We start from the raw sequence: 20,462 nt of genomic DNA, 5'->3' as shown, positions 1-20,462 counted from the left end.
TATATATATATTGATCTACTCATATAAAAAATTAATTAAAAAAACTATAATAGGAAAATATAAAAAATATAGAGATACGTAAATTGAGATAACCTATGACTATTTATATTTTGAAGTAAGTTAAAATATAAAATAAAAATAAAATTTACTTAAGATATTAATGATTTATTGAGTTTAAAAATTTAATAAATTCAAGCAGCAAAATAAGTTCTAATAAAAAGTATACAAATTATTTATAAGGTAAGAAAAAAATTAAAGAATTAGTGAAAATATTTTAATAACAAGAATAATAAAGTCATATTAATATTGATAAATCGGGCAAATAAATATTTTATACGTAAATATTACTACAACATTTAGATATAATGTGTTCAAACAATTAAGAAAATATATTTTTATGATTAATATTTGAATTGAGTGCAGTTAGTTTAAGTTTGAAAGCATAATATAAATTTTTGAAAATGTGATCCAATTTAGAAAATAGAATGATAAAAAATATTTGAATTTGAGATGAGAAAGTTATTTAATTTTTATCTATATTATATTAGAATGAGTGTGAATGAAATATATATTAAATTCGAACAAGCTAATAAAAATCCACATGATAATGTAATAATATTAAGAATTGAATAATATAATGTCAAAAATAAAGACTAAATAGAGAAAAAAATAAAAATTCAGATTTTTATCATAGAGAAAAAGGGTAAAACTAATTTAAATTTGAGATAAAAAAAGTCTTTTATATTGTGATAAGAAAAGTCATAATATGGGTAAATCCATGTAACTCAAGTCTAATATACAAAATCAAAAACTTAAAATTGAATAATAAAAATCAATTAGAGATAATGTGAGGATATTTATAAATCATAATTTTAGAAAATAAAATAAAGTAAATATACAATACTTAAAAATATTATAAAAATTTAAAATTTTCAAGCAATATTTTAAATCAAAATGAATATTTATTTTATGATTAAGAAATTATATATTTATCTATATTATATTAAAGAATAATAGTTGATAATGATATTAAAAAAAGTTACAAATTAATGAAAAGCTACATAAAACATAATAAGACTGTATATCAAATTAAAAAATAGCAAAATTACGTTAAATCATTAAAAATTTACTATTCAAAATGAAAGGAAAAGACTATTTGAATTTGAGATTAGAAAGTTCTTAAAACTATGACGAGAATACTCAAACTATGGATAATACCACAAAATTGAAGCCTTATTTACGAAAAATAAAATAAAAAAATAAAAAAATAAAATTTAGAAATAAAAATAAATTTCTATATAGGTCATTTTACTAATAAAAATTAAAAATTAAAAATTAAATTTGTGTATTAAAAATAAAAAAGAAAGAAAATTTGCATAAAGAAATAATATGAAAATGAAAATATTGCTACAATATTCAGATATAATGTGTTTAAATAATTAAAAATTATTTGTTTATGATTAAAATAAAATTTTAAAAATACAAAATAAAATTCTAATATAGGTAATTTTACTAATAAAAATTAAATTAAATTTGTATCTTGAAGCTAAAAAAGAAAGAAAATTTAACTACATCTAATATAAAAATAATTATAAGAGAACTCAATACATTTGGAACATAATAATCAAATAACTTAACTCAAAGTTACAATTTAAAATAAAATATGATATTATTTTGGTTATAGGCAAAACATTAATATAAAAACTAACTAAAATATTGTAGTAGGGAAGAGAATGTAGAAAAAATAAAGGTAGTGTGAGGATATTTATACTTTAAATTAATTTAAAAATAAAAAAATTTAATTATTAAGATATATTTTAAATATTACTTATAAATTTAAATGATTAAAAATTTTCGAATAAGAGGTTACAAGCATAAAAATATACTAGATTTCAAGAATAAAACATTTATATTTATTAAAGACTATTAAAGGATAATAAGAAAGACATTAATTTAATTATTAAGCTAATAAAAAATTATATGATAGTACAATAAAATTAAATATTACAATAATACAATAACTATAAGAAAAGAACAAAAAAATGCATAAAAATGATGTGATAAATAAGACATATTTGACTTTAAAATAAAAAGAAAGTGATAGTAAGAATTTTGTTAAAATAATATTATCTAATGTGCTCAAACAAGACAGATCACAATATGACATGTTTAGTATTCTTTAATATTGACAGCGAAACGAAATACAATTACTAAAATTAAGGGTTATGCTACTACAAATATATATATAAAAAATAGATTGTCCGCTACGAGATTTGAACAATAATTTCGTATCCTGCTTCATAATTAATATCTAATGTTATATAATTTTTATCTCAGAGGTTTATATTTAAGGTTATTCGCACATGATTCAAATAACCTACATCACAATTTGACATAATTTTTATCCGCGCATTGCGCGGGTACTAATACTAGTTAACTTAAAAGCTTGAGCAATCCTTTTTAAAAATTAAATGGTAATTTTGAGAACATATTAGAGTTGGATGTTGAATCTTAGCCTATTATTTTTGGGCTAGTTGGTTGTAAATTGAAATATGGGCTATAAAATTGAAAATGGGGAGCCCAATTGTTCTTATGTGAAATTATCCCTTTTCTAAAATATTATACCCGTACTTATTCAGATAAAAAATAATATAAATACCCAGTACGTTTGTATACCTTCGCGATATACAATTCATATGTTGTATACCTTAATGCAAATTCAATTATTTGTACATAGTATATAAAATATAAATGTATACGACATACATGACATTTGCAGTATAATTTTGTAAGCTATGAATTTTCTAAATGTGTGCAAGCGAGTAAATGTTTTATTTCGCTTGAGTAGTCATGAAAATTCCGCAGTTATTCAATATAATTTCAAGGCACTACTATTCCATCTGATCCATTTAACTGGACCACAACAATATAATTTTGAGCATACCATAAGTTTCAATGATATTCTTTCCATGATTTAATTGGTCATAGACTCATAGTATAGTAACTTAATACTATTTGTCAAAATGATTAGATCCAATATGATTACGAACTCAAATTACTTTCCTAACAGTTTTTATCATATTAAAGAAGCTGCATATTATAAAATCTACCTTAGGTACCACAGTCCTTTGAATTCTTGTATAAAAACCTTAGGGAAAACACTACTTTACGCACCAGGCATCTTCAATGGGAAAGGTTAAGGCATCATTTTGTAACACTTTTTCCCTCATAGCTTACGTTTGTGGTACGTACAACAACACTTTGTATTCTTTTCTCCACTACGTTAATCCAATTAAATTAATTTTCTGTTGTATGTCAATCTTTTCTATTATCCTATGTTATCTAAAATATTCTTTCTATTAGTCCTAAACACATTATTTTATTTTGCAGCCATGTTGGTGATAACCCACGTGCTCAAAGCAAATGCTAGCGTATGTCCATCAGAAGTTGACGCTATTTCGTGTAAAGGAGGTGATAAAAAACCAGACTGTGAGCCATATTGTAAGTTCGCCTATGCCAAACAATATGTAGGTTCCGACTGCATCGTGAAAAAGCTTGGTGATGAGCCCATTTGTACGTGCTTCTACCAGATTGACAAACCGTGCTAATCACCCAACGAGAACTCGCTGCTTTTTGTTTTATTATTGTCAAATAAACTTGTGTTAAAAGTTTCTTATCAACGGATCATGGCATCCAAACTATCTGTTGATGTTTATTTATACAAAAGAAAATAGAAGAAATAAAAGCGTTTATTAATTGGTTGAGATCTCAAATTCCGAAAGTTCTTCTCTTATTGCTAACGCGTTGGGTTGACATCTAATCATAAGAGGTTTATCACATTCAGAGGCGGATCCAGAATTATAACTCTATGGGTACAACCTTTAAGATTCTTACTATTAAATCATTGTATCTTTAAAATTATGGATTTATATCTACGATTTATTGCAATTTTAATAATTTTTACATATAAATTTATGCTCCACGATCAAAAGTTATGAATTCAGTTGAATCCGGTATTAGAAAGCTAGATCCGCCTCTAACATATGAAAAGTATAACTTTTCCACCAAGAGATGACAGTTAGTTTTACAATGTGAGAAGATTTTCAGCATCTTTTAAGCGAATATTTAATTAAGATGTAAAAATAGGAAGTTAATCCGCTTTGTGAGAATTTTCCAACAATTGCTCAAGTCGTGGTTTTGAAAAATCGCCTTCCGCAAGAAGAATCTGTAAATCTGCTAAATTAATTAATTTTTAATTATTTTCCTTTGGAACACTTTCAGAGTGAATAATTAGTTGTGTTTCATAAAATTAAAACAACATCCTCTTAAAATTATACTATTTAGAAAGAATACTTACATACGGATATTCTTAAAAAGAAAATTGATATCCGTAACATTCTCTCAACTTAATATTTTGTTGATACCAGATTTATGCCGGATCACAATTGGAGCTCAGAAAAGTGCTTAAAAAAGAACAAGGAAGTGTTACAACTAAATGAATCGAAATATACTTGACCTAGATACTCCGTAATATTTTGCAAGACCTCTCTTGCCACGTGGGCAAATCACAAGACCTTATCTTGTGCAACTGTAAATGATTTGGGGTCGATGTAAAGAACTTATCTAGAAGGTTTCGGGGTTAATTATATAATTTTATATACTTTAGTCAGTTACACATAAGTAAGTTAGCGAGATCAGATAGTTATGTATTTTCTTTTGCTTTGTATATAAATACAGCTTCTCCTGTATCCAGTTATGAGAATTACAATTTGACTCAAAAAGCTCTCCATAAATTTCTGTTTTGGCCCAAATTCCTAGCGGAACTGTGACGACACCTAACACCGTTTACTAGGCAAGTCGGCAATCAATAAGAAGAAACAAACTTAAATAGCAATGATAAACAGTCTTAATACCAAAATAATTATAAATAACTGAAGTCAATAATCATAATATAACTAAAAGCAGTGATGAGCTCAACAAGGTCCAATACTCATTCCAATGACGAGTGATCACAATAACAATGTAATAACGTCAAAAAAAAAAGTAGCTCAAGTAATTTTAAATTCAACATTTTCATAAATAGAAAGAAAATAAGCATGCTCTTCAAGAACATCACAGAAAGCATAAATTCTTCCCTAGTATCACCAAAATATGGTTTTAAATTTAACTGTGATTCAAAGTTTAACACATCATATATAGTCATCACGTACCAATAATTATGAGGGAAGAAACACAACCCTATACTTGCATGACAAGTATACATGCCAGAATCAACAAATATCGCAGTTAAATCGTCAAATATATCATATCTCATACATGTATAGTGTCGGGAACAATTGCCCTTCAATCATCACACATAACAACACTCAGTACTGTTGATATTTGGCTTAAAGTGTGCATATTTTTACACATTATGCCCATGTCTCATAGATCTCGGATGTATAATATAATAATTTGTGCTAATTTGTGGTATTTTTATGTGTAGCAATCATTCAGATGCGATTTGGAATGAAAGCGCGCGAATTGGAGCAAAAATGGAAAGAAAAGGCAAAAGTGCACATTTGAGGGCCACAGGCACCGTGGAGGGCTACCTGTGGTGCTCAAAACAAAAAGTTAAAAAGTTGAGCACCAGCGCCAGCGCCCCACACTGCCCTTTGGATGCTCAAAACGCAAACATGTCCTATTTTGACCGGGACTCGATTATTTCGATGCCAAGACGCCCCAACTCATATAAAAGCCAACCTAAACCTACTTTGGAGGGGGAGAGGACGTTTTTGAGAGGAAAACACAAGCACAGAGCCGCCGTGGAGGCCGAAATTCATCAAGTTCCATCTTTCTTCCATCAAGCTTAGTAATTTTTATGTTTCTTTGTATGATTTGTTGTTTGGCTATCATGTCTATGTGGAGCTAAACTTCACGTTCTATGGTTGTGGTTGTTCATGACTATTGTTATTCGGATATTGATTTTAATTTCTTAATTTATCTTATTGGTTTATTTATTTAATCCTACACTTAATTATTTGATTGTTTGATCACCAATTGAATACTATCTACGAATCTTGAATTGAACTCGAAAATGGGAATTCTAGATTGCATATAGGATTGAGTAGAGCAAGTTCTTAAATCTGAGCATCGGGGAATGGATTTGCGGTTAGGATAGACATATACCTAATTGCTTGCTTGGTTGACTTACAGAAATTATAAATGTGTTCTTGTTAGTTCTAATTCCATATATATATAGGCGTTAGGTTAGCTTGAATAGGCGAGTAAGAACTCGACAGATTCTTATGAACAATATTAACCCTGTCAACCAATAAACTAGATAGATTAGTTAGTCGATTCAATTGAAGAATACAATAGGAATGTTAGATAGTACGTGACCCTAGATCGTTTTCATTACATTGATATCATAAAAATATGATTTTTCCTTGTTCAGAGGTCACCATTTATTTTCCTTTATTTTGATTAGTTTAGAATCGAATATTTCTAGGTTTAATTCTTGTTTAGATAATTAGGATAGTCTAATTTAGTTAATAGCTAATCAAAAGTCCTCGTGAGTTCGACATCCGACTTTTAGTCACTTTATTACTTGATGACCGTGTATACTTGCCTGTGTGTTTGGCCGCAACAAGTTTTTGGCGTCGTTGCCGGAGACTTAGAAATTAGCTATTTTATAGATTAGACATTTAGTTTTTTAATCTATTCATTTTTTTTTTGTTTTAGTTTAGTTAGTATGTTTTATTTATTTTAGTATGGTATCTTGAATGAAAATTATTCGAATGATGGTTATTCTTATTTTGATGATCCCTATCCATATTGTGGAGGACCCACTAGTGGAAAAATTATCAGAATATTCCCGGGAGCGAGTTGTTCGCACAATCTCAATCCTCTGAGTGGAATATTTGTAATATGTGTGGTGGTCAAGATGGCCATTGGGATGGTTGTCCTAATTCTTTTCATCCTTCTTTGAGCCCATATTATGATCTTTCTAACAATGTTTATGAGTTTGATAGGGACAATAAAGAGCAGGATATGGAACGAGATGTATATATTAGGGATATTCTGAGGCAAGTAGCAGAGCAACATGATGAACTCAAAAAAGATATGAAAATAATGAGGGCAACAATCACAAAAATGAAGGATAATATGGAAGAATTGAATGAAGAGAGCGAGTTCCAACAAAAGAAATTTTTTGAAAAAGTGGTGATTTGAGCCAAACTTGGCTAATGGAACAAGATGAACGATTAGAAATACATGAAGCTCAACGTGAGAAAATTATAGATGGGATAAAGGACTTAATAGAAGGAAGAGCTGAATTGGGATAAGAGATAAAAAAATTTGACACTACTATTCACGACTTGGGATCTCAATTGATTGCAAAGGTTGATGCATCAAACGCCCAACAAAATAGTTTTGAGTTATGTGAAATTGAAAAGGAGCTTACACGCCAAATTGAGGAGCTAAAAGTGGAGAGTCAATCAATCGACGATACTTTTATTGATGATGTCCATGTTGAGAAAAGCACTCTAGAGTCATGTGAGGAAGTAGATTGTCACGGCCCAATTTCTCCCTCCGTGAGTTGTCGTGATGACACCTAGTCTCTACGACTAGGTAAGCCTAACACTTTGCGGAAAAAGAAACAAAAGCATGAACATTAACTACCAACAGTAACAATAATTAATAAGCAACTGAATGCCACTCGACATATACAATTAACACTTCAGAAACGTACGAAACAACTCCCTAAACCCGGAAACCCGCAAGTCAAAAGCTACTAAGAAGTCTTAACTGTTCTATACATCATTTCTACAGAAAGAGGGGAAAATGAACATAGGGGGATAGAGGGGCACTCCAAGGATCTGCAGGCATGGGCAGATGTACCTTGAAGTCTCCAATAAGTAGCAACGACTGCAACTAGTGATGAGGCTGGTACGATGAACATAGATCTGCACACGAAAAATATGTGCAGGAAAGGGCGTGGGTACTCCACAATGGTACCCAATAAGTGCCAAGCCTAACCTTGGTCGAGTAGCGATGAGGTCAGGTCAGGGACCTACTGGTATAAATATAATGAAATAAGACAGAATGAAATATTGCAGTAAAGATAGATACATAAATCTAATAGAGATAGAATAATTGAAAGAAAAAAGCTCATACACAGTGATAACAACAGGGGATCTCCCAAGATACCATCTCGCAGTCCCAAACGTAAATGTGCAGGGGGATCTCCTGGAATACAGTTCCGTAGTCCCAAAGTAAACATGTAGAACAGGGGGATCTCCCGGAATACCATTCCATAATCCCAAAGTAAATATGCAGTGCAGGGGGGGGTCTCCCGGAATACCATTCCGTAGTCCCAAAGTAAATATGCAGCTCAACCAATAGAAATAACAGTTACAGCAAGGAACCCTACGGTTTAGACTAAGTTCAAGTCAAAGAAAACAGGTAATTTCACTGAACATGCTACATAGAGTTCAAATAGGCAGTTAAAATACGTAGGCATGCTTTTCTAACTAAGTAGGGTAGTCACATATGCCAGTGTAGTTCAAATAGGAAGAAAACAGGTTGTGACTTAATGAAAAATAAGATTTTACAACAAATAGCCCGTGTACGTACTCTTCACCTCACGGACACGGCGCCCAAATACCAAAACAATACCAAATCCTAAGGGGAGTTCCCCCACACAAGGTTAGACAAGCCACTAACCTCGAACCAAACTCAATTCAATCCGAAACAATGCTATTTCCACGAATATCCGGCTCCGGATTGTCCAAATCTATCCAAATCAATTACATAACGTAAATATAGCTACAAGCAACTAATCTAGTTAATAAAATCAAAGCTAAGGCAAGAAAATTTAAAATTCCCAAAAAGCCTCCCTGGGCCCACACCTTAAAATCAGGTAAAAGTCATAAATTATTGTTGGCCCAAGAATAGGTGAAGTTTTGAAGAATGACAAATAAACTCAGTCATGGACCAGGTCCATATTGTGAAGCATAGTCATGATCAACCTATACATGTGAGGTGCACGTGAAGGAGATAAGTCATACTGATCAAACAGCAATATCTCCTGATCTGATCGAAAAGTTTGCATATTGGATAAGGGGAAAAAGTCTCCTTATATGAAGAGAACACAATCCAGGATAAATATAGTGTTGGAGTTTGAGATCTTTAAGGACTCAATTACGATAGAAGATCAGCAATTGAGCCCCAATCAAACTTTGATTACTAACCTATTAAATGACAGTGATTGTTCTCTTTTACAGGCATTGCACAAACGCAGAAGTTAAACTAAATTGAGAGCAAAAGAGCAAGGCGATTTTGCAAGCAATTTATGTGAGATTTGAGTATGCACTCCTGAAGCTACTTAAACGAGATAGAAGAACCAGTTCCATTGTGGCTTTCTTTTATTCTAGTTCAATTGTAGTAGGTGGTTTAAAATTGTACCTTTTAGATTTCATAGAAGTAATTGTATTAGGTACTTAGAGTGTTCAAGTTATAGATAACTTGAAGTTGTCGCAATAGTTGAGGCTGTGTGCCACAACGGAATTAGAGTTAATCCTTAGGTTTACAAAGAGTTTTGTAAATGCTGTTTTAGCTCAGTAATTTTAGTGGAAGTTTGGAAAAATCCTACTGAGTAGTAGGTCGTGTTTTTTTCACCTTTTGAGCCAGGTGTTTTCCACGTAAAAATCTTTGTGTTCTTTATTTTATGTAGTTATTATTCCGCAAACAGTAGTAGTTAGAACACCTATAAGAACCAGGTTCTTCTAGAGCGAAAATTGGGTACCACACAAATCACCTCCCCCCCCTTGTGTGGTATTGACAATTAGAACATCAATTGGTATTAGAGCGGGTTATCCTTGAAGAGGTTAACACCTTAGGAAATGATCAAAATGAGTGCACCACCTGGGAACTGGGAAGGGCAATCCACTGCTAGGCCTCCACTTTTCAATGGTCAATACTATTCTTGGTGGAAGAACAGGATGAGGGATCACATCATAGGAGAAGACTATGAACTCTGGGACATAGTCATTGATGGTCCCCTAGCAACTACAAAGAAGAATGCTGAAAGAGTGGATATGCCAAAGACAAGAGCTGACTGCACTGTTGAAGACTTGAAGAAATGGGAGAAGAATGCCAAGGCTAAGAAATGGCTTGTGTGTGGACTGGGTCTAGATGAGTATAGTAGAATTCAAAGTTGTACCACTGCTAAGGAAATAGGGGACACTCTGCAAGTGGCTCATGAAGGAACACCTCAAGTGAAGAGGTCCAGAGGAACACCACTGTATTCTCAATATGAGAATTTCATCATGAAGGAAGGAGAAACCATCCAAGAGATGGACACAAGGTTCACCACACTGACAAATGAACTTAAGCCTCTTGGAAGGATTATTCTTAAAGAAGACAAAGTTGAGAAGATTTTGACAAGGATTCTGCCAGTCTCTTGGGAAAGCAAAATCACTGCTATTCAGGAATCAAAGAATATTGCTACCCTCAAGCTGGATGAACTAATTAGAAACCTCACTGCCTATGAATGGAGAAAGCAAACCATGAAAATGGATGCACCCAAGAAGGAAAGAAGTCCGACTCTCAGAATTGCTGAAGGTTCAGATCTGGAGGATGATGAAATGGCTATGATCACAAGAGATTTCAAAAAGTATCTGATGAGAGGAAAGGGTTCTTCAAGAGGTACAACCTTCAACAAACAGAAATAGACCAATGAGGGTTGCTACAAATGTGGTAAGACTGATCACATGATCAAGAATTGTTCTCAATAGGAAATTGAGTGGAAGAAGGAAAGGGCTGAACGAAGGAACATGAAGAAGGAACAAGCTCAACCAAAAAGGAAAAAAGGATCAACAAAGGCTATGGTTGCTGCCTAGGGAGAAACATCAGATGAGTACTCAGAATATGAAGCTAGAGATGAACAAGCACTTATGGCCATCGGAGAATCAGATGGTGAACAAGAGGTAAGTATTCTTCATCTTAGAGACAAGATTAAATTCCTGTCTAAAGAAAGGTTGTCTGAGCTACTGCTAGACTTCATTGATGAGTCTGAGATAATTAACAATGAGAAGGAAGAGCTGTCTAGGGAATGTGTGATCCTAAAAGCCAAGTGCAAAAATCTAGAGTCTAGGGCTAATGAAAGTAAAAGTAAAAATGCTGAGTTGAAGAACCGGGTTCTTGAACTTGACCCTAGTGTCCTAGAACTTAGGTCTGAGAACTTAAAACTGAAACTAGGAACAGGAAAGAAGAAAGCTGATCACACACATCTCACACTAGAAGAAAACTTAGGAAAAATGAAGGATGAGTTGTACAGGAAGAATGAGCAGATAAGAGCATTAAAAGAAGATCTAGGGAAGGTAAAACATGAACTAGACAGAAATTGCAAATGGAACAAGGCTTCTGATGCACTTTCCTGGCTACAAGAACATCATAATAGCAACAAAAGAGGACTTGAATATGGGACTCAAGCACCTAAATGGGATCCTAAAAGCAAGTACCTCACTCTTCCTGAGAACAAAATCTGCACACACTGTGGCAAGACTGGCCATTACAAAAATGAATGTAATGCAAAAGAAAAGGGCAGTCAAAAGAACAAAGCTTTTGTTCAAGAATAAAATAGGCTGCCTGGGTGGGCTAAAAGGAATTTTATTTATCCCTTTGCCTATAGAAAGGGACCCAAACTAGTTTGAGTTCCTAAGACTAACCCCTGATTTCTTTTTGCAGGTCCAAGTGAAGGGAAGTAGCCAAATATGGTACATGGATAGTGGCTGCTCAAAACATATGACTGGAAGCAAGAACCAATTCCTCTCACTTGAGGACTTAAAGGGAGGTAATGTCTCATTTGGAAATGGGCAGAAATGTGAGATTATTGGGGTTGGAAAGGTAGGTAAGACAAACTCTCACTCCATTGAGAATGTCTACTTGATAGACAGTACAGCCTGATTAGTGTGTCACAACTGTGTGACAGAGGTAACCTTGTAGCATTCACCTCTACCAAATGTTTTGTGATTAGCCTTACCACTGACAAGATTGTTTTGCAGGGAAAAATATTTAACAATATTTACATTGTATATTTGTCTACTCTCTCAGAAAATGAACATACCTACCTAAGTGTGCTAGATAATGATCCCCTCCTGTGGCACAAAAGACTTGGTCATGCCAGTCTAAATCAGCTAAACAAATTAGTCTCTAAGGACTTGGTGATAGGGTTACCTAACATCAAGTTTAAGGAAGACAAAGTTTGTGAGGCCTGTGCAAGGGGGAAGTAGGTAAGATCATCCTTCAAAAGCAAGAAAATAGTAAGCACAACCAAGTCGTTAGAACTGGTCCATATGGATCTCTGTGGTCCAATGAGAACCATGAGCAGAGGTGGAAAGAAATATGTAATGGTACTTGTTGATGATTATTCTAGATTTACCTGGGTACTATTTCTAACATCTAAAGATGAAGCATTTGACATGTTTACTGCTTTTGTTAGAAAAACCCAGAAACAATTAGGAAATCAACTCGCATCCATTAGGTCTAATCATGGAACTGAATTTGAAAATGCTAAGTTTGCTGAATTCTATAATGAAAATGGTATAGATCATAAATTCTCTGCCCCTTGGACTCATCAACAAAATAGAGTAGTTGAAAGAAAGAACAAGACTCTTGAAGACATGGCTAGGACTATGTTTCTCTCTAGTAAACTGCCCCATAGCTTCTGGGCAGAGGCTGTAAACACTGCATGTTACATTATTAATAGATACATGACTAGACCTCTTGTAGAGAAGACTCTCTATGAGTTACTTAAAGGGAGAAAACCAAATATATCCCATCTTAGGGCATTTGAATGCAAGTGTTTTGCGCACAATAATGAGAAAGACTCCCTAAGTAAGTTTGACCCCAGAAGTGATGAGGGAGTATTCTTGGTATATTCTTCACATAGCAAAGCATATAAAGTGTTCAATAAAAGAACTTTGTGTGTAGAAGAAAGTGTACATGTAGTATTTGATGAAACTAATATTCTTTCTCAGAGACAGGAACATGAAGATGAAGCCATTGGATTGGTAAAGGATTTGACTGAAGCCGCTGCACAAGTCAAAGTGGCACCAAAAGAAGGAACAGGTGATGGAACATGTTCTTCCGTTCAGGGCAACCTGACAGGGGGAACTAGTCAAAGAGAAATTGAAAAAAATCCCCTAAAAGAACTTGTTCATGACCATGTTCCTCAGCAATAGAACATGGGAGAAGCATCTAGTAAAAACCAGTTGACTGTGAAACCTTACAAGTATCAAAGTTCTCATCCTATTGAGATCATTATCACTGATCCAATATCTGAATTCAAAACTAGATCACAATTAAAGAATCTGTGTGCTTTTGATGCCTTTTTATCTCTTATTGAACCTAAAAATGTTGTTCTTTGCAGGATACAGATTGGGTGAATGCAATGCAAGATGAACTCAATCAGTTCAAAAGGAGTCAAGTTTGGCATCTAGTTCCAAAACCCAAGGACAGAACAATTATTGGTACAAAATGGGTCTTCAAAAACAAACTTGATGAAGATGGAACAGTTACAAGAAACAAGGCAAGACTGGTGGTCCAAGGTTACAGCCAAGAGGAGGGCATAGATTATGATGAGACTTTTGCTCCAGTTGTAAGACTAGAGGCAATAAGACTCCTCAAAGACTTTGCAGCACACATAGAATTCACTCTTCATCAGATGGATATCAAAAGTGCCTTCCTGAATGGCTACTTGAAAGAAGAAGTGTTTGTGAAACAACTTTCAGGGTTTGAGAGCAAGGAATGTCCTGAGCATGTGTACGAATTAGACAAGGCTCTCTATGGACTCAAGAAGGCTCCATATTCCTAAGAAAAAAAGGTAAGGATCTCCTTGTGGTACAAATATATGTTGATGACATAATCTTTGGGGCCACCACTGATAAGCTAAGTAAGGATTTTACAAAACTAATGGGAAGTGAGTTTGAAATGAGTATGATGGGTGAGCTTAACTTCTTCTTAGGCTTACAGATCAAACAAAGTCCTAATGGAACCATGATCATCAACAGAAGTATGAAAAAGAGCTTATCAAAAAGTTTACAATGGAAGAATCAAAAGAAATAGACACACCCATTTCAACTGCCACTAAATTAGACATTGATGAACCTGGTTCATCAGTTGATCAAAAGTTGTATATGGTTATGATTGGTTCACTCTTGTATCTTACTGCCAGCAGACCTGACATTGTTTTCAGTGTAGGGCTTTGTGCTCGCTTTCAAGCTAATCCTAAAGAGTCTCACATGACTACTGTCAAGAGGATACTAAGATATTTGAAAGGCACCACTGATTTGCGTCTTTGGTATCCTAAAGGTAGTAATTTCAATCTAGTAGGATATGTTGATGCTGATTATGCAGGTTTCCTTGTAGATAGGAAAAACACCTTAGGTATGGATCACTTTCTTGGTTCATGTCTTGTATCATGGGCCACTAAAAAGCAAAATTCAGTGGCCTTATCCACCGCTGAGGCTGAATATGTTGCTGCTGCATCTTGTTGTGCTCAATTGCTATGGATCAAACAACAGTTGGTAGATTTTGGAATTGACGTTGGTTGCATTCCTATATTCTGTGATAACACTAGTGCTATAAGTATGATAAAGAACCATGTTCACCATAAGAGGACTAAGCACATAAATGTTAGACACCACTTCTTGAGAGATAACTATAAGAAAGGATTGATAGAATTTTGTGCTACTGATAAACAAATTGCTGACATCTTCACTAAAGCACTTAGTAGAGAAAATTTTGAGAGGAATAGGTTGGAATTAGGGATGATTAAGATCACCTAATAGGTCCAGCTCAGAATGCACAATAAAAAAAATTTGAAAAATGAAAAAAAAAATTGGCTAGGAATTCTAATCATGTGTAAATATCTAGATTAATTCTAATCATGTGTAAATATCTAGATTAATTCTTACTCAGCTTCATACTTTAATCAGTATACTCCTGTGACATGTGTTAATTTGACTCACTGATCTCTTACAAAATTTTCTCTATTATGGCTTTTGAGGCATGTTTAAGAGAGTTCTAAATGAAGAAACTAGTTCATCAGTATGGGTTTATATGAAAGTTCAAGTATGTTTCTATACTCTGCACAATTAGAAAGATTAATAATTCAATCATGAGCAGAAGTCCTATACTTGTCAAATTCCTAGAAAATTCTATCCGTTAGCATTGAACCAGTTCTGTCCATCTAGAACTCTAAACTGTAATTTTTGCCTAATATCTAGAGAAGCCAAATAGATCATTCAAAATCTGGAATTTCAGCTTGATTAGACTCATATTTGACCACTGCAAAAGGCTGCTGTTACTTATTAAATAAGGAATTTACTTTAAATACACATCAATTCTACAGCCTTCATCATAGCTCCAAACCGTCAAAAACTCATCTTCCCTATCACCTGCCCTCTTCTCCAAAATTCCCAAACTCTTTCAAGAAATCGACAATCATGTCTAACCCACAATAAAATCCTGGAACTCCTCCACCACCACCTCCCTCAAATTCATCATCATCTACTCCTCCCCAGTGTATCTCCAAAACCTAGACTACGAAGGCAGAAAATGCTTGCTCGAAAGACTGTAGCATCTGGGGCTTTGAGAAAGACTTTAAATGAAAGGTTGAAAGCAAGCCAAATGAAAGAAAGCCAAGCTCCAAAGTCCTACTCTTCTTGCCTGTGACTATCCAGTCAATGTCATCCCAGTTGAACTTGGTTCATCTCTGAAGACACCCATCAACAGCAAAGTTAGGACTCTGGTTCAGGAATGTGTAGCTAAGGATGCTGAAATTTCTAGGCTCAAGGCTCGTGTGGTTGAAGTGGAAACTGAGAGGGATGGTCTCAGAATTGAGCTTGCCAAAGAAAAGGAGAAGAATGATGGAATTCTTCAGAACATGCTGAATCTTCTCCAAACTCAACCCTCCAGTTCCTCCAAGCCTTAGGACTCCTAGCCTCTGTCTCCTGAACTGGTCTAGTACCCCAAGTGACTCAGATTAGGGATTTTTCTGTTTTTGCTCATGGTTTGAATGTTTTTCTTTCTTTTTGTGGATTGTTAGTAGCAACATATCTCTATCAATGACAAATGCTGTTTTCTCTTGTTCAATGATCATTCTGACCTTGATAGTTTAAATATGTTTGTTTGATTACTGGTGATTGCACCATGATTGCACTTGCAGTTGCCCCAGTGGCCATGGGTACGTATTAAAATCTGGGATTCACATTGTGTATGCAACTTTTCGATGATACCAAAAGGGGGAAGAGATATTATGCTTTACACATTATTCTGAAATAAGTGATATTTATGACCTAATTAACCTCGTCCTTGATGATAAGTGAATTTTCTAAGTTTAGTGTTGATGGTTAAGCTGAGTTCTTATAGGTTCCTTGATCAGTAAAACGCACAGAGTTTGTCATCATCAAAAAGGGAGAATTTGTTGGCCCAAGAATAGGTGAAGTTTTGAAGAATGACAAATGAACTCAGTCATGGACCAGGTCCATCTTGTGAAGCACAGTCATGATCAACCTATACATGTGAGGTGCACGTGAAGGAGATAAGTCATACTGATCAAGCAGCAATATCGCCTGATCTGATCGAAAAGTTTGCATATTGGATAAGGGGAGAAAGTATAGTGTTGGAGTTTGAGATCTTTAAGGACTCAATTACGATAGAAGATCAGTAATTGAGCCCCAATCAAACTTTGATTACTAACCTATTAAATGACAGTGATTGTTCTCTTTTACAGGCATTGCACAAACGCAGAAGTTAAACTAAATTGAGAGCAAAAGAGCAAGGCGATTTTGCAAGCAATTTCTATGAGATTTGAGTGTGCACTCCTGAAGCTACTTGAAAGAGATAGATGAACCAATTCCATTGTGTATTTCTTTTATTCTAGTTCAATTGTAGTAGGTGGTTTAAAGTTGTACCTTTCAGCTTTCATAGAAGCAATTGTATTCGGTACTTAGAGTGTTCAAGTTATAGATAACTTGAAGTTGTCGCAACAGTTGAGGGTGTGTGCCACAACGGGATTAGAGTTAATCCTTAGGTTTACAAAGAGTTTTGTAAATGCCATTTTGGCTCAGTGATTTTAGTGGAAATTTGGGAAAATCCTACTGAGTAGTAGGTCGTGGTTTTTTCACCTTTTGAGCTAGGTGTTTTTCACGTAAAAATATCTGTGTTCTTTATTTTATGTACTTATTATTCCACAAATAGTAGTAGTTAGAACACCTAGAAGAACCAGGTTCTTCTAGAGAGAAAATTGGGTACCACACAAATCACCCCTCCCCGCTCTTGTGTGGTATTGACTATTAGAACATCAATTATAAACACCCATTTACTCACGAGTCTAGCCATACCAAATTCACTCAACTCTAATACCAAAATCTCGATCAAAACCCCAAAATTCGGCCTAAAAACTTTTCTATATTTTTCCCAATTTTTCACCCCAAATCCGAAATTAAGTGATGAAATCAAGCATAGTTTAGTGGGATATAGTCATAAAGGAGTTTGGAATCATTACCTAATAACTTCCTCTAAAAACTCTCCAAATTTCACCTTCTACCGAGCTCTCAATAATTTTTTTTATATGAACTCAAAACCCTCGTTTTTGAACTTTAAATTCTACCCAGGCACATCCTTCTTCGCGAACGCGGCCATTTCCTTGCGTTCGCGTAGAACAAAAATTCATTGATCAAAATTCCTCTTTTGCGAACGTGAGTATCCTCTCGTTAACACATAGATTCACTTTCCAGACCCTTCGCAAACGCGGTCTCCTCTACGCGAATGCGTAGAACAAATCCTTGGTGCCCCTAGATGCACCACTTCCTTTACGCGAACGTGATGTCCTTCACGCATTCGCAATACATTGATGGCCAAACCTTCACGAACGCGTCCCCATAACCGCAAATGCGAAGAATAATCTTCCCTCATGTCCCAGCACCTCTTCGCGAATGCGGGACCTCCCTTGCAAATGTGAAGAAGGAAACCATAGCTGGAGACTTCAGCAATTTCTGCAATCTTCTTCTTAAGTCCAAAGGTCCGTTAACCACCCGAAGTCAACCAGAGGCCCCCGGGACCTCAACCAAACATACCAATAAGTCCTAAAACACCATATGAACTTAGTCGATCCCTAAAACCACATCAAACAACGCTAAAATCACAAATCACCCTCCAATCTAAACTTAATGAACTTGAAACTTCCAAATTTGACAACCGATGCCAAAACCAACCAAACCACGCCTGATTGACCTCAAATTTTGCACACAAGTCATAATCCACACTACAAACTTACTCTAACTTCATGAATTAGAATCCGACCCTGATATAAAAACTTCCACTACCGGCCCAAAACTCCAAAATTCGACTTTCGTCATTTCAAGCCTAAATGAGCTACGAACCTCCAAAACACAATCCGGACATAACCCTAATCCCAAAATCACCCAACCGAGCTAACAAAATTGATGGAATTCCAATCCGGATTCGTCTTCACACAATTTTTTCTACGGTCCAAATCTTAAGACTTAAACCTCCATTTACGGACTAAGTGTCTCAAACATTTCCAGAAACCAAAATGAAACCTCCCCACAAGTCATGGCCTGGCGGAGTAGCAAAATATAAAGCATACTGGCATGGTCTGGGTATGAACCCGGCAAAGGGCTTGGGAAGAATCTCCAGGGTATTACTGAGCTGATACAGCTAAAGCGTCATGGTACTACCTTTGGGCTCGGATACTAGTATACATGGAAAAAGTATAATGATTGGTTGCCTCCAAGGCGCGGACCATATTACCCTCTCGAGTAACCAGTGCCACATTTGGATCAAGCTTTTCACCAAGCTGATACAATATGGGGAACTACAGAAGAAGAAGCATTAGTTGGGCTGAGGAATCTGTTCTTAGAGGATGAAGACATGGACTACAGTGCGATAATTGAGGAAGAGGAGGAAGAAGCCTCACTATTCAGACTGTGGAGAAGGGAGCTATTCTTAGGAACTAGATAGCCACACCATCCCGGGCCCGTTGAGTCCCTGGGTAGCTTGGCAGATTTTATTCCTATAGCCATTCTAGGCATTTAATATTTTCAGTAATTTTGTTTTAAGATTCACTTGTTTCAAAATAAATGCTCGATTCATCAAGCCGTACTCGTTTGGATGTTTTAAGTCTTAATCAAATGCATCGCTCTTTATTATTTATTACTATCTTTCATATTTTTCTTTCTACAGTGCTATTGTTACTTTTCCTGATGAAACGGTGATTGTGACATGTAATGAGGCAAAGCAACATGAGAATAGTGATTCGGATGAAGAAGATGAGATACCTGAGGAAGTTGTCAGGGAAGTTGAAAACTTTGAGAATAATCCCAAGTCCAACCTTGACGAAACCGAAGCGGTAAATTTGGGGACGCCGAATTTGAGGGACGCTGAGACCGTCAAGGAGACTTGCATCAGCCTTCACTTATCGCCGACCGAGAAAGAAAGAAAACATCCATTTTCTAAAAGAATATGAGGACATTTTCGCATAGTCATATGACAACATGACCGGTTTGAGCACGTCCATAGTGGATCACAAGTTGCCTGCTAATCCCATGTGTCCGCCAGTGGAGCAGAAACTCAAAAAATTCAAACCAGATATGAGCCTAAAAATCAAGGAGGAAGTTACTAAGCAGATCAAAGCCAAAGTTCTCAGGGTGGTTGAGTACCCAACCTGGTTAGCCAACATTGTACCGGTTTCGAAGAAAGATGGGAAAATCAGAGTATGTGTTGACTATCGGGATTTAAACAGAGCAATTCCCAAAGACGACTTTCCACTGCCAAATATACACATCCTGATCGACAACTGCACCAAGCATGAACTCCAATCCTTTGTGGATTGCTTCGCAGGCTATCACCAGATTTGGATGGACAAAGTAGACGCAGAGAAAACTGCTTTTATTATACCATGGGGGGTATACTGCTACAAGATGATGCCATTTGGTCTAAAGAATTCTGGGTCTACCTACATGAGGGCCATGACAACAATCTTCCATGATATGATACACAAACAAATAGAGGTGTATGTGGACAACATCATTATCAAATCCAAGAGGGCCGCATATCACATAGCAGACTTGAGAAAGTTCTTTGACAGGTTAAGGAGGTACAACTTGAAACTGAACCCCGCAAAGTGTGCATTCAAGGTCCCAACAGGAAAGTTACTGGGATTCATTGTCAGTCGTCGAGGGATCGAGCTGGATCCAGTCTAAAATCAAGACTATTCAGCAGTTGCCACCACCTAGGAGCAAAAAGGACGTGATGAGCTTCCTAGGATGTCTCAACTATATCAGTCGCTTCATAGCATAGTCCACAGTCATATGTGAACCCATCTTCAAGATGCTGAGGAAAGATGTCGAGACAAGCTGGACCGAGGATTGTCAGAAAGCCTTCGACAATAT

General features: G+C 35.3%; 1 protein-coding gene across 1 annotated transcript; it reads left to right on the top strand.

Moving 5' to 3' along the window:
- The first annotated feature begins 10,896 nt into the window (after positions 1-10,896).
- LOC138887201 (uncharacterized) lies at positions 10,897-14,831 on the top strand. Its single transcript, XM_070168923.1, has 6 exons — positions 10,897-10,970; positions 12,485-12,917; positions 13,415-13,573; positions 13,709-13,755; positions 14,222-14,459; positions 14,568-14,831. The coding sequence occupies exons 1-6, from the start codon at positions 10,897-10,899 to the stop codon at positions 14,829-14,831; spliced, it is 1,215 nt and encodes a 404-aa protein (XP_070025024.1).
- Positions 14,832-20,462: the final 5,631 nt, after the last annotated feature.

Source organism: Nicotiana sylvestris, chromosome 3 (genome assembly GCF_000393655.2).
Source record: "Nicotiana sylvestris chromosome 3, ASM39365v2, whole genome shotgun sequence".
Classification (NCBI taxonomy): domain Eukaryota; kingdom Viridiplantae; phylum Streptophyta; class Magnoliopsida; order Solanales; family Solanaceae; genus Nicotiana; species Nicotiana sylvestris.
Note: the sequence above shows the minus strand (reverse complement) of the source record. Positions and strands in the feature narration are given on the sequence as shown.

Bases quoted from the DNA above. Each gene is read 5' to 3' on its own strand.
- LOC138887201 (XM_070168923.1), top strand. From the start codon at position 10,897: ATGAGTACTCAGAATATGAAGCTAGAGATGAACAAGCACTTATGGCCA. The intron at 10,971-12,484 runs GTAAGTATTCTT...TGCTTTTGTTAG, and splicing joins AATCAGATGGTGAACAAGAG to AAAAACCCAGAAACAATTAG. The intron at 12,918-13,414 runs GTATATTCTTCA...TGTTCTTTGCAG, and splicing joins GTGATGAGGGAGTATTCTTG to GATACAGATTGGGTGAATGC.